Source organism: Accipiter gentilis, chromosome 8, assembly GCF_929443795.1.
Source record: "Accipiter gentilis chromosome 8, bAccGen1.1, whole genome shotgun sequence".
Lineage (NCBI taxonomy): Eukaryota > Metazoa > Chordata > Aves > Accipitriformes > Accipitridae > Astur > Astur gentilis.
In genome coordinates this window covers 33,421,345-33,434,684 of record NC_064887.1, presented here as the reverse complement: position 1 = coordinate 33,434,684, position 13,340 = coordinate 33,421,345, and the positions used below count along the sequence as shown (strand labels likewise).

Genomic DNA, 13,340 nt, shown 5'->3' with positions numbered 1-13,340 from the left:
GTGATTAGTAATGAAATGCTTCTCCCGCTCCAGGCTCTGTGATGGTAGCTACTGGCCCAGCAACCATGGCCAACCTCCAGGAGGACTGCTGTCATCAGAAGGGGCTCTTGGTGAAAACCTGGCCACCCCTTTGCTCATGGAAGCAGCTGACCTGCTTCACTGGATCTGGTGGCCCCAAACAACAACTGGGCTTCAGAAAATACCTGAACCAAGCCTTTGATGGACACTTGCCCATAGCACCCCTAAAACAAATGACAGCCAGCTGAAAAATGTCACCACACTGCAATAGCCCTGCATCCATGGCACCAAAGCCAACATGTGGGACTGGTGGTAATGCCAATAAATCACAGGAAAAAGCCATACCAAAACCAGGGAACCGATGTAGCTTTTTGTCATCATGACCCACAAGTAACAGAAATGGGCTCAATGCAGGCTAGGAAGTAGCAGCAGATTATGGCAAACCACCCATTCTGACTGTGCTATCAGTACCACAGTTCCTGGGCCAAATCCAGGCAGCCACAGAAAGATCACATTTTCCTGGAAGATCTCACAAGAGAAGACGACCAAGCACACCTTCCTACAGGTTGGAAACTGAGGCACAGCTGGGTTAGGTAGCTCACTCAAAACCAAGAAGGGATTTGGCTTCCATCATTGCTGTCGCAAACCATGTCCAGAGGAGACCAGGGTGCAATTTCACCAAGGTTAACACTCCTTTTCCATTGAAAAGCATCAGTAGGTCTTAAATGATGGTGATCAAAGAAAGTCTCTGAGCCATGAAGCAGCTTTGAGAACCAGGAGATCCAGGACAGGGATGCTGGGGCTGCCTGGTGCAGGGATGCAGGCAGGGTACTGGCCAGAGTCACTGGCAGAGAAGAGCTCTTCTGGGTGTGATTTGCTTTTGCAGCCTTCCACGCGGTGGAGTTTTTCCTTGAGCTTTGCTCCATATGTCATGACTCACTGGCAAAACAACACCCGCCGCTTCGGTAGTTTCCATACAATTATGGGGAGGTTTGCCCATCCCTGCTGCACAGGTCTGAAACGATTTCCAGATCTTCTGTGAAAGGTGGGGGGAGGACAGAGTCAGGGACAGGACGAGGAAGGAGAGGCTCTCAGTTTCTCTCTATACCTATTAGGGCTAATTGCCCCCTCCTCTCAATCTGCTGGAGCCCGTACCCCACCCTAAACAAATACAGGCTCCTATAGCAACACTTGTTGGGGAAACTTAACAACTCATGCTCCCAATTACATTGGAAAAACATATGAGGGGAAAATAAAAAATGACTAATTGGATTTGAGGCTCAAGAGAGCCAGCCGCAGGGTTTGGGGACTGCTGTCCCTGCTCCTCACCCGGTGCCTGGAGAACACAGTGACTCCTGTTGCTTCGCCTTGACAAGAATCTCCAGCTGGTTTCATCTTTGCAAGCAGAAAGAGCAACGTAAGGTGCTGGTGGATCACCCTTGAGGGCACAGGCACCCTCGTACTTGCATCAGTCTCATTTTAGTCTTGTAATAGTCATGGCAAGGGAGGACGTGGGCAATGCAATGTACTAAGAGCACGTGATGTGAGAGGAAAACCCGTACAGATGCTGTTCAGCCCGTCCTTGGGCCGTGTGGCTCCACAGAAAGCAATGCCAGCAGTGAGAGGAGGGAGGTTTGCCTAGGTCAGTGACTTGCAGGAACACCCGACAATGTTTTAAGATGCTGACAAGAAAAAAGAAGACACCAGTGCCCAACCATGCCATACGAAGGCAATGGATGTGATCCAGGAAAATGGCCAGCTGGGTTTCAGTCACCAGAATATGCATCTTCCAGTGTGTGGGGGGGAAAGGGCTGGTTGAAATGGCTCTTATAAATTGGGAAAAAATGAATAAGGTCATTGCTGCAACCGCCTCACACCACATTAAGTGATAGGGAGCTGCTCGGCTAGGTGGCATGCCACCGCGGCAGCCAGGCTGTGTCAGCGAATCTCCCCGCTCGCGCCATCCATCTTCCTTGTTTATTCAGACAGGAGCTTCAGCGGGGCATGTGTTAGCACGTGGAGGTGCAGCATCTGGCACTGCTGGGCCCAAGCCCTGTGCTGCTGGCATAAAAATAGTAACCACGAATCAAGTGCTTGGCAATTTAAACAGGCTAAAACCCCACGCGCTTTCAAAGCCGGGAATCAGCACAAATGAAAAGAGAAAAAAAATTAAAGGGAAAAAAAAAAAGAGGGAAAAATATTCCAGGCAAAGAAGGGATGTGAGAAAGACTGGTTAGATCCCACCGCATCCCAGGCAGAAGCATCTCAGAGGGCTTGGCAGTGCCATTTCTCTCGAGGCTTCCAGGAGATGCCATGCAGGAAGTACCGTCTCCACGTGGTGTTTTTCCACCATCCCTGTTTTTCCACCATCCCTGCAGAGCCCCAGGGCCTGGGCCGAGCTGGCTGGCTCCCTCCTGGGGGGCTGCTGTCCTGCTCAGCAGGGACCTCCCAGTGCCACTGGGGAGGCAGGCAGGGTCCAGACACTTTTATTCAAATCCATCTTATGTGTAGGTTGATTCACTACGAAAGAGCATGAAAGTGTGCAACAGAGTGAGGGAAAGACGGAGCATGAAGAATAAATCACAGACGCTGTCAGTATCATACATACTTTGGTGCTGCATCACAGGCATTTGATGAACATTATTTCCCAGGAATGCAGGTTTTGCTCTGGTTGAGCAGACCTGAAGGCCCAGTACCTTGCTTTTGGTGATGATCCATTCCAGATGCTTTGGAGGAAGGTGGAAAAAAGCACCCGGTCAATTGTGTAACTGAAGAGCTGAAAAGACTCTCCTGCACTGCTGTTGGGATGGAAAGTGCTTGCGATTTCAATTTGCCCACAGCTAGAGAAAGCCCAGATCCCAGTTTCAGGGAATGAGGTCCAGCCTTAATAAGCAAAGTGTTTCCTTTCCCCCCAGCCTTTGGGAGACTGCACAGGTCCTGGGCTTTGCAACTGTGCTGCTCCCATCCAAGCAGGGTGCATAGTTTGCTTTCACGCTGCTTCTAAGTCAGCATGGATTTTGCTGTCCTTCCGTCCTTCCCTTTGGGCATTGGTATTTTGGGCATTGACCTTGGATCCTTTGCATGCTGAGACAACCACACGTGACCCTGCAGCTAAGGGTCAGGTGTCTTTGTCCTTCTCAGCTGTCACTTTCCAAGCAGCTCCAGAGGAACAGGGGAACTGTCATTTTGGCAGGGGAGACAGGCAGGGACTGGCCCTGGAAAAGCTGCGGCTGCCATCAGACCCACGCCTTGTGCATCAGCTTCGCTGCTGTGAATTCTGCTCTTGCGATGGATGAGTCATTAGTGGTGGAAGAATCAGTTGGAGGAGACAGGAGGGAGATGGCATGGCAGGGGAGACAGGGACAGGGCTGGGCGATAAACCTCTGCTGGGGAAGTATCTTCCCTCGCTGTGCTTGTGGTCTTCCAGGAGCCTTGCACGGTCTTTGAGAGCAAGCCCCCAAAAGTGTCAGCATGTGCTCAGCACCAGAAATGAGAAAGTAGCAGTAACCAGGGCCAGGCTCTCACCGAGCACAGCTGGAAACCCCAGTCCATTTGGTGGGGTCCAAACCAGGACTCGCCGAACCACAGGACATGAACTTTGAGCTGCCCCAGGGCTGGAGACTGCTGCAGCTTCAGGGTTCTAAGATGTGCAAGCCACTACAGTGGTGGGGGGAGCAGGCAGGGGTGCGTGGGGAAAGGAAAGCACGAAAAGCCTGCAGCAGCCCTTGGCCGGAGCTAGGCAGAGGGCAGCTTCTCCCAGCTGGATGCCTTTCTTTCCTTCCCACCTCAGCCATTAGCCAAGATATTTCAAAAGCTCTGGGAGGTCCCTGGGAGCACTTGAAGAGTGCCCAAAGCCTTGTTAAAAGCTTGGTTCACTTAAAGCCCCTATGCATCCAACACCCCAGCTTGGGTCCCTGGAAATTACCCCTCCTGTCCCTGCCCACATCCCTCCAACATCGCTCCAAACCACTGTTTCCCTACAGAAAACGGGCTGGTGTCAGTCCCTTCAGCCACAGACACGGCAGGAGCTAGTTAAAGTGATACTATAGCCCAGTGTCCCCAGGACACATCCCTTTCCTTGCACACACACACACACACTCTCACACTGGTGAGGCAGAGAGCCCGGCCATTCTTGGCTCCCCCTGCTTGCCCAGGGAAGTTGACTGGGAATGCAGACTGTGGGAGGAAATGACAATGTTCATTGTTTGGATTAAATATTTTTCTTGGCCCCCTCTCTGTTGCAGCGTGTCTTTTTTTTTTTTTTTTTCCTTCTCCCCCCCTCAACACCCCAAGCACATTCACTTTCCCTCTCTCCTTCCTGAGGCTCTCCGGCACGCAAGGAGGAAATCAGCTCTGAAAAACACAGAGAGGGACAGAGAGGGAACAGGGCTGGCTTCTGCTCAAAAAGCTTTTTGGGATGCCTCACTACCCTCAGCCACTCCAAGCAGCAAGCAAGCTCTACCTGGCCCATCACAGCGAGGGAGGCAGGGTGAGCACTGCTCAGAGGAGGAGAGCTCTAGAAATTTGGCAAGTGGCACCTGGGACCAACTGGCCTGAAGAAAAGAAAAGAGAAACAAATTCCTACAGACCTAGTGCTTCATCCACCATTTTTGTGTCTCCCAGTTTCTGTCCCCTGAGCTGTCCCTCTGCTCCTTTTGAACCATGGCAGCTGTCCCCTGGAGCCACATGTCTGTAGGACGGCTTACTTGGAGACATCGTGGACCTGCCCCATCACCTCAGACACAGCCAGAAAGCAAAATGGAGAAATGCCAATTGTTTTTGAGCTTACTGGTGTCCCTGAGCCACTCACTCATCAGCTCAGCGTGCAGACCACTTTCATCACATCTCAGGTCTTCAGGAACATCTGCTCCAGCTCCAACATCCTTCTCCTCAGGCCTCACTAAGAAAACAGAGGTTTGTTGCTTGAGAAAGTACTCCATATACTCAAAGGAATGTTTCAAGGAAGAGGTGACAGACTGCAAGGCGGCATCCTGCTGTCTGGTTTCAGCCTATGTGCCATCACTTGTACTGCCGCACCCAAGGCAAGCAACAGCCCAGCTCCCAGCAGTCTCGGTATGCAGCTCTAGGTGTTCTTCAGGACAAAGGGGGTCCCTTGGACATGGGTTTCCTGCAAACACCTGGGCCCCGTTTGAATCCGTCTGGATTTAATTTGGACAGGATCAGTGTCTGAAGGGGGATGGAGAGCACAGAGGTTAGACTGCTGCTTGGTCTCCAGCCTGAATGCTGCTGTAGATGACCATACTGGGAGAGCAGGTCTTTGCCATCACGGTGTCTGAAAGTGCTTCTGTGTCCCAGGCCAGGATTTGGCTTGGACACACTTCTGCTGCAGAAGTGAGTATGTGGCACTTTGGGCTACTGAATGGGGATGCATTTCTTTATCCGTGTCCTGCTCTGTGGCTTGCTCCTCAGGGACCCCATGTCTCAGCAGACAGTGACCTGGAAAGTGTTTTGCACAGTCCACAGGGACAAGAGTGAAGAAAGGGATGGAAAGCTGGTGTAGATGAACAGCACGTCAGAGTAGGTCTTTATTTCCGTAAAAGCATCTGTGTCCATGATGTATTCATGGTGGGGTCCTTGGCCTTGTCCTTTTTTACACCCTGATCTCAGTGCTGACAGGAGAAGAAAAACAGAAGCAGGAAAGAACAAGTGAAGGGAAGCAGAGGAAGATGCTGTGTGTCGACAGTGCTCCTGGCAAGCATGGTGGCTCCCAGAGATGGGTCTCCTGCACTCACCATCCCCAGGGCTGCTGCTGCACACATGAGAGAAGCCAGGACTTCCCAGGCCACAAGCACCAGCCTGCAATCCTGCCCTCAGCAGCTCGCCTGCTGCCATGGATTAGATCTTCTGCCAAGCTGTTTGTGCAAAATATGTTGCAGGATAGAACGGGTTATGGAAAACAAGCCCTGAAAACCACAAGGGCCTCCTGACCCACTTGTATCTGGTTTCTGCCAAGTTCTTGTTACAGATCTTAAACAGAAAGAAAAACAATGTACGAGGGATGAAGGAGCTGAAGGGGAATGAATATTCGTGTTGGAAGAGCAGTTGGCTGGGCTACGCTTGGGGGTGTTTGTTTATTATTAGAAGCGACTCATTGATTTTTATTTCAGTAGGTGCTTTCAGTGGCTTTCCACTCCCTCTGTGTCACCAGCTGCATGACTGTGACTGCTGGCAGAGGGGAAAGCAGAACGTGGACAGGGATGGAGGGATAGCACCTGAGCTGGAGAGAGCAGAGAAATAGTCGTAGGTCACAGCGTCCCAAGTGCAGGCCAGCCTGCACAATGTGGCTTGGAGGAGCTGAGGCTGCTTCCACATCTTTGGGTCTCCATCAGCACTGGTAGTGTGCCTGGGAGCTGTGGTCCTACCTGTGCCAAAAGGCCCCCATTTTTCAGGGCTCTGTAAGCCTGTGCCTGTAGGCAGAAGAGCTGCACCTGTCCCCTGTCCTTGCACCATGCTGCTGTATGATCATTTTATTTCCCTCTGCTTTGTCTCTTAACAAAATGATGTTTCTATAATCACACTCTACATGTGTGCAGGGGACAGAGATGATCTCACAGTTTAGGAAAAGTATGCCTCAACTGAGATTTTGGAAAAGGAATAGGTTTCTTTGGGCTCATCCCCTGGAAGGCTTTATCCCATGCTAAGCAGCCCATGCTGTTCATGCCAAGAGCAGTATGAAAATGTACCTAGCAGGTATGTAGAGAGCTCCAATCTTGCCTTCCACCTCCCCAGCATGAAGGGCTTTGCCTTCACCAGTCAGGGGCTGGGTCTGATCCAGAAGTGACCACTACCTGCAGTCCACGCTCGTTGTACTCCCCCACCATCCGCACTTGCTGCATTAAGCATGATGGAAGGTATAGCCCTGCCTAGTCCTTTCAGTATCTGTTTGTGGCCCTGATGTCCACTACTTTGTTTAATCCCTTTTTGAACTTAAAGCTGCTACTCACCCCTGCGGCCTCACGTGGCACCCAGTTTCAGAGTCCAGTGCTCACTGTGTCCAAAGCACTTTCCTCCACCTGTTTGAAATAAACCCCTTGCCAGTCTCAGTGAGTGCTCCCCAGTTCTGCATCCATCTTACCCCGCACCTCTGTGACTTGGCAAACCTCCAGCACTCTTTGCTGGAGAGCAAACTGTCAGTTTGCTCTCCAAACTGAAGAGTCCCAGATGTTTTAGGGTCTCCTTGAAGGTCAGCTGTGGCATCCCCTTAATCATTTTGATTGCTTTTTCCAACTCCGCTGCATCCTCTTGAGATGTGGAGGCCAACGTGTCATGTACTATCCAAAAGTTGAATGTACCAGAATCTAGGGCAACTCATCAAGTCGAGTTTGGTCACCTGGATCACAAAGGCTTCAGACTTTGGCAAGACTCCCGAAGGAATAGCAGTCATGCAGTCTACCTCTTGCCTGCTTGCAAGAGCAGCAGTCACATTCAGTAGGATCCTCTTTGCATTTCTAAAGCCAGACAGCAGACAGAGGAAGAGTGCAGACTGGATAAAGGGGTCATGAAATGCTCCCACGGGGAAAAGAGATGCAAGACTGGTGATGTGAGCGTCACGAGAGACTGACTAAATTCCGGTCATGCTGTGATACCTAGTTGCTCTAGAGAGTCTCCCTGGAGAAGCTGGGGTGCCTCTAGTCCTTATTGCCTTAAGCCCCAGGAGAGCAGAAGAGTATCTCTTTCCCGGAGCGGAGCATCCCACCAGCATCATGTTTCTGCCTGGTTTCCTGTGCTGAGCTTTGCCATGGTTCAAAATCAGAGCGCACCCAGGTCTGGGAGAAGGGACACTCGAGGGTCCCCAGCCCCACTGACAGTGAGGAGCACAGGCAGCTGCCTGCAGCTGGACTCCAGCTGCAGATCTTTGCCCGGGGAGCGAGTCGCACCCTGTCTCCCGTCACATTAAAGCACAGCGGAACCCTGATTTTAGATGAGGCTTCCCACTGTCCCTATTGCATATGACTTCAAAGGGGTTAATTCTAGCTGACGAATGCTGGACACAAGCCACGTACGTGCTGAGTGAGGGTTTTGTGCATGCTGGTGTGAAGAGCCAAGGATCCATCGGGGTCCTTGACTACCTGTTGGATCGAGAGACTTGAGAACAACTTGCAACCACAAACATGCTTCAATCCCTATCTCATAATTTCCATTGTAATATCTCAGGAAAATCACAAAACAGGCAACGGATTTTTACGATCGTGATAACATGACCAGCAGCACGCACAAGGGCAGTGAGACCTTGTCCTCAGGCAGGCAAGACCTGAAAAATTCCTAGCAGCTCATGCTCACAACAGCTTTCTGGTGTGGCCCATCTTCACCCAGGGTGTGAGGCAGAGACCTCAAGCCAAAGTCTTTGCATGTTCCTCCAGCGTGCAGGCGGGCTGCTCAGAGCAAAGCACAGCAGAGCCAACCGCAACCAGAGAGACACCGAGTTGTATCAGGAGGGAATTACTACCCTACAAGGCAGACCACAGCTGTAGTAGCTCTTGTCCAGCTCCTACCATACCAGTATGAAGCTCTGCCTCCCAGTGGTCTGTCCAAAGCAGGCTCTTTTAAATCCCTTGCGATTAACCCTTTGCTACCTGCATGCAATAATGAAACAGAGCTGGAGGTGGGAGCGAGGTCAGCATGTTGCACAATGTATAGGCTGCCCAGAAGACCCTGCCCATGTTCACTCTGATCACTGAAAGAGCAGCTTGCCTTCCTCTGAGTGTATTTGAGCAGGACAGCAATGGTTACTCCATCCTGTGAGTAACACTGGGTAAACACGACGATGATAAAATAAACGACCTTTTTCACCTAAACCACAGCCACAGTGTGAACCACAGAGCCCCTGTGGTGGGAGATAGTGGGGTGCAGAGCCAGTGAGTTGCACTGACTAGGAGATGCTTTATAGCAGCTACACTCATGCATGGACTATTTTGCACCATGGCAGGACTAATCCAAGGGAGCAACCTGGATCACTGTACATGCTGTCTTCTCTGAAGTCAACAGCCTCACTTGCTCTTGGGCACAGGAGGATAGCTGAGGGGTGGCCACCTCGGGATGGCTTAGGAGGACCTGCCCCAGATTCTGCAAACCTCTCCCTCACAGCAGCTGAGCACACCACCAGGACCATGACCGCCTTCTCCCAAGCCACAGCAGGGAGGAGGGGTTTCTGTCCTCCTCCGCTCCCCTGTCCACTCAGCCCCAAGCCCCCTCCTCTCTCCCCCCACCTCCCCCATGCTGCCATCTGTTTTTCTACTGATGGCAGGGGAGGAGATGTTCTGCTGGCCCTCGAGAGGCAAAGCACACTCGGTGCTAACTTGTATTCCTGACGGGCTCCTGGAAAGGTTTGCATCCCTCCCTCTTTCCCTCCCTCCCTCGCCCGCTGAACTACGTGCCTCCCTGCTCCAGGGATGAGGAACTTGGCAAGGTGCAGCGAGAGACCAGGAGGCAGACGGACGACCAGATTAATGGAAAGGGAAGGGAGGTGGGGAGAGGAGTGAGAGGGATGAGCAGGCAGGCTGATCCGCTGCCAGTATATGATAAAGATGAGCGAGAATCCCTCTAACACCATTACGTGGTGACCTGAACTTTCCAATGCGAGGCAGGGGTCCAGCTGGGGCTGGGAAGGTTGAGGCTTGGCTACTGCTGGCATGCCCCAGCCTGAAGTGCCTCCACCAGGGAGAAACAGTACGAGCAGCCAGGAGGTCTGGATTTCTCTTATGTAGGGTTGCTCTCATTGAGGCATCCAGATGAGAAAGCTGCTTCATTCAACACCGGCTCAGCAGTCAGTGGACAGACAATGGCATCTCCGAGGGGCTACTCAGACCTGAGGTGACCTGGACAGTCCACTGGAACAGCATGTCCCTGCCCAATGGAGAGCAGAGGCTGGGCTCCTAAAGGAGGTGTCTTCAGTGAGGGATTACTGTGAAATGAGGAGGAACCTGGGACTAAAATGTCCCATGGACATGGCAAGTTAAGCTGAACTATGTCAGAACCAGCAGGGGCTATGTTCTGCAGGGGCAGAACATTTCTTGTGCAGACAAATGAAGGGGAGAACATGAAAAGGAGATGGGGGTGGGGGGCACCACACAGCAAGGACACATAATTACACATTATATTCCATCTCTACCCAACTCTTGCTGTCTGATGTCCCCACATCCCACAAGAGGTTGGGTCCCAAGTGACATGGCCTCTGAGAACTGCAGTGCTTTTGGTCACAAGGACAGAAGCAGGAGAAGAATAGCAATGAGGATGGAAGCCAGCACAGATGAAGCAGAAACAACATTCAGGGCATTTTCTGTGGTCAAATGGGGGGACTGGTAACACCTTCCTTCTTCCCAGTGCTGAGCAGCAGCTCCCAGAGCAATACTTTGAATGAGATGCTTTTGGTTAAGAGTTATTCTTTATGGCAAAACAATGACTACTATAAAACAGATGTGAAAAAAATTATCTAGGAAGACCTGGCTTATCAGTCCAACCTTAACAACCTGCAGCATTGTAGAAGAAAACCCAATGAAAAGAATAATGAAAGACATGTGAGAAGTGAGGAGGAGGAGGAGAACAGGGAGGAGGCAGCTGTGAGCTGTATCAAAAAGGAGAACATCAGGGTGAAAGAAACTATCTGAGGATGAATCTTCATTAGTATTACAGTGAGTGACTGTGACCTTAAAAATAGGCCTGTGATGATGAAACTAATGAGGAAGAAGGCATTGTTCCACAGAGGAGGATCAGGATATCTGACAAATAGTTAGATGACCCAAAGAACTAGAGAGAGAAACAGGATGACATTCACTTGTATAAAATTGAAGGGTGAGCTCTTGTACTGATGGTAAAACATCTGCTGTTAGCTTGGAGCTCATCAGTTGGAAACAAAGGAGGTAGAGAAAGATCTGGGCGTACTTGCTGACCTCAGGATATCTCTGAGCTGCCAGACAGATGCAACTGCAGAAATAACAGATATAGTCCTGGGTCCTATCAAAAGAGACATTTCCAGCACAAGGAAGCTTTGTGCAGGGCTTTGGTGAGACCTCAGCTGGAAGATTATGTACTGCTTGGTCATTCCTGATGAAAGATTAATTGAAAGCAGAAAAGGCATTAAAAAGTCTACAAGGGCAATGAAGAGCATGGAGTCTCCATATTTTGGTAGGACACTGCAAGATTTTGGCTTACTTCAGTTCCTGTATGCTAAAACTGCTGTCCAGGATTTCTTTCTAAGAGTAAAAGGGGATGACAAGCATCCAGGAACAGAAAGAGGTAATGTTGGCTGTCAGCGTGTCTAGGTGGCAATGAGAAGATAGTGACTGTTACTGTGAGATGCCGGGACTTCAGGTAGTTGGACCCTATCTCTCTCTCATGCACGCACACGCACACACAAATAAGCTGGCATTTTTCATCATTCCCTATGGGATCTCTTGCTGAAGACACAGACACAAGGTGAAGTGCAGGAACCATAGAAAAGGAAAGGCTGGGGTCGGTCTGGTGTACCTTACCTCATGCCTGTGTCAGCTTTCTCTCACCTAAGCTGCACAGGAAGAGAAGAAGGAGCACCTCATACCCCATTTGTTTCTTTTTTGGAAGGACCAACTCCCAGAGAGCACAAGGAGCAGTTCTCCCTTGATAGCAGGAGAACCGCGGAGAGGATCACCACAACCATCTGGACTGCTCTTCCACATAAGCCCATCCTGCTTCAAATACATTGCCCCAGAGCTGAGCTAAAAGATGTGGGTTAGAAAGACCCAGAGCTCCCAAAATGCCGGAGGATCCATTGCTAAGCTCTGGTACTCAACCATCAAACACCTCTCTAGCACACAGCACATCATTCCCCTTGCAGCCCATGTCTTGCAGTAGAGACGCACAACACAGCCACTGAGTTTGGGAAATAACTGCTGCACCTTCTGTTGACCATAACATTTCCTTCCTGGGGACGTGCCCCCTGCAACATCACCCTCTCTCCCACAGTTCAGTTGACAAAGAGCTGAGCTAGGCAGAATCGGTGAGCAAAAGCGATCATCTGCATTGAAATGAGCACATAAAAAAAATATCAGCAAACCCCAAAGCTATTTTTGGTGTGCAAGCTTCATTTACATTTTTCTTTTTGGTAAAAATCCAAAATTTTCACATACAACATTCCAAAATACACCCCCCGTTTTCCTTTTATCCTCAATCATAATAACAACTAGTGTTTGACAAAGACTGCCTATTTTTAATTTCCTTTGTGAACTGACTCCAGACTGCCTATGATTTTCTCCTGCCTGGTCATTATTCAAAATGAAATGAGTGGCTAACCAATTTCTGCAAGGAATTCTTTGTCTGCAGATTCTTCAGGAGCGGTTTGTTTTGCATATACGAGGCTGGAAATCCTAGTTGTTTTGGTTGGACGCGTGAGTCACGCAGGGCTTTTCTGGATCCGCGTTACTCTAGAACTGCAGTTCTGGTTAAGGAAATATTCAGGCTTGGAGTCAGCACGGGCTTTTTGGGGATACCCCTTGCCAGTGAAATCCTTTTGCTAGAACATTCTTCCCAGGCTGGCCAAGAAGAAGCAGGCAAGGAAGGAAGTGGGTTATTCTGCAGCTCTCGTTCCCCAGTACCGCCCTGGCTGTGGGGGACCATACCCAAGGATGCTTGCTCTGGTCTTTCTGCTCAGCCAGCAAGCCCTGGCCCAACTTGGAGCAAACATGAAATCAAAGCCATCCGGCTTTGTGCTGGAGCCGTCATTGCCAGGAGCTCTCCTGCAAGGAGCAGGCAGCTCGTGCTGGGGGCAGGGGGGCTTACCTCGCACGACTGGATGCAGTGAATGACGGAGGGGTCTGGATACCATCGCAGCCTGCCTGTGCACACAATATGCTGAGGAGGGAAGAAGAAAAGAGCAGTTAGGCAAGGTGGCAGAGGGAGGGCAACAGCCACCAATGCTTTCTGGAGGTAGAGGGTCTTCCACAAAGCTGCGTTGCTTGTCATGGTGCAGAACAGCAGTGGCACCCCCAGGACCCTCCCTGCACCTCTGCCCAGTGGGGAACCCTTTGAAGCCCATCGAACCCAAAGCAGCTGCACTGGTTCACCCACAAACCAGGGTACATTGTTCAAAGCAGAAGCTAGACAGACACGCGTGTGTCTATATGTAGACTTATATAGATACACAACCGAGAGAGGACAAAGGGAGATGGCAGGGACCACCAGAGAAGTGGGGCTTGGCTGGCAGTACCACCTCATGGTGGCTGACTTGGCCACAAACTGCTGCTGGGAGGAAGCCACCCAGTGCCATGACAGGCTGAGTCTGCCGTCACCTCTCTGTGTGATGTTGGATTCACCAGCTTCTTGCTCGGGAT

At 50.7% G+C, this 13,340-nt stretch overlaps 1 protein-coding gene across 1 annotated transcript in view; it reads right to left on the bottom strand.

Annotated features, from left to right (window-relative positions):
- The window catches only part of PAPPA2 (pappalysin 2), a 94,605-nt gene that overhangs the window by 4,208 nt on the left and 77,057 nt on the right, over positions 1-13,340 (bottom strand). The window contains exon 20 of the mRNA XM_049808511.1: positions 12,790-12,861. Within this exon, the coding sequence (XP_049664468.1) occupies positions 12,790-12,861 (72 nt within the window). The remainder of the gene's footprint in view (positions 1-12,789; positions 12,862-13,340) is intronic.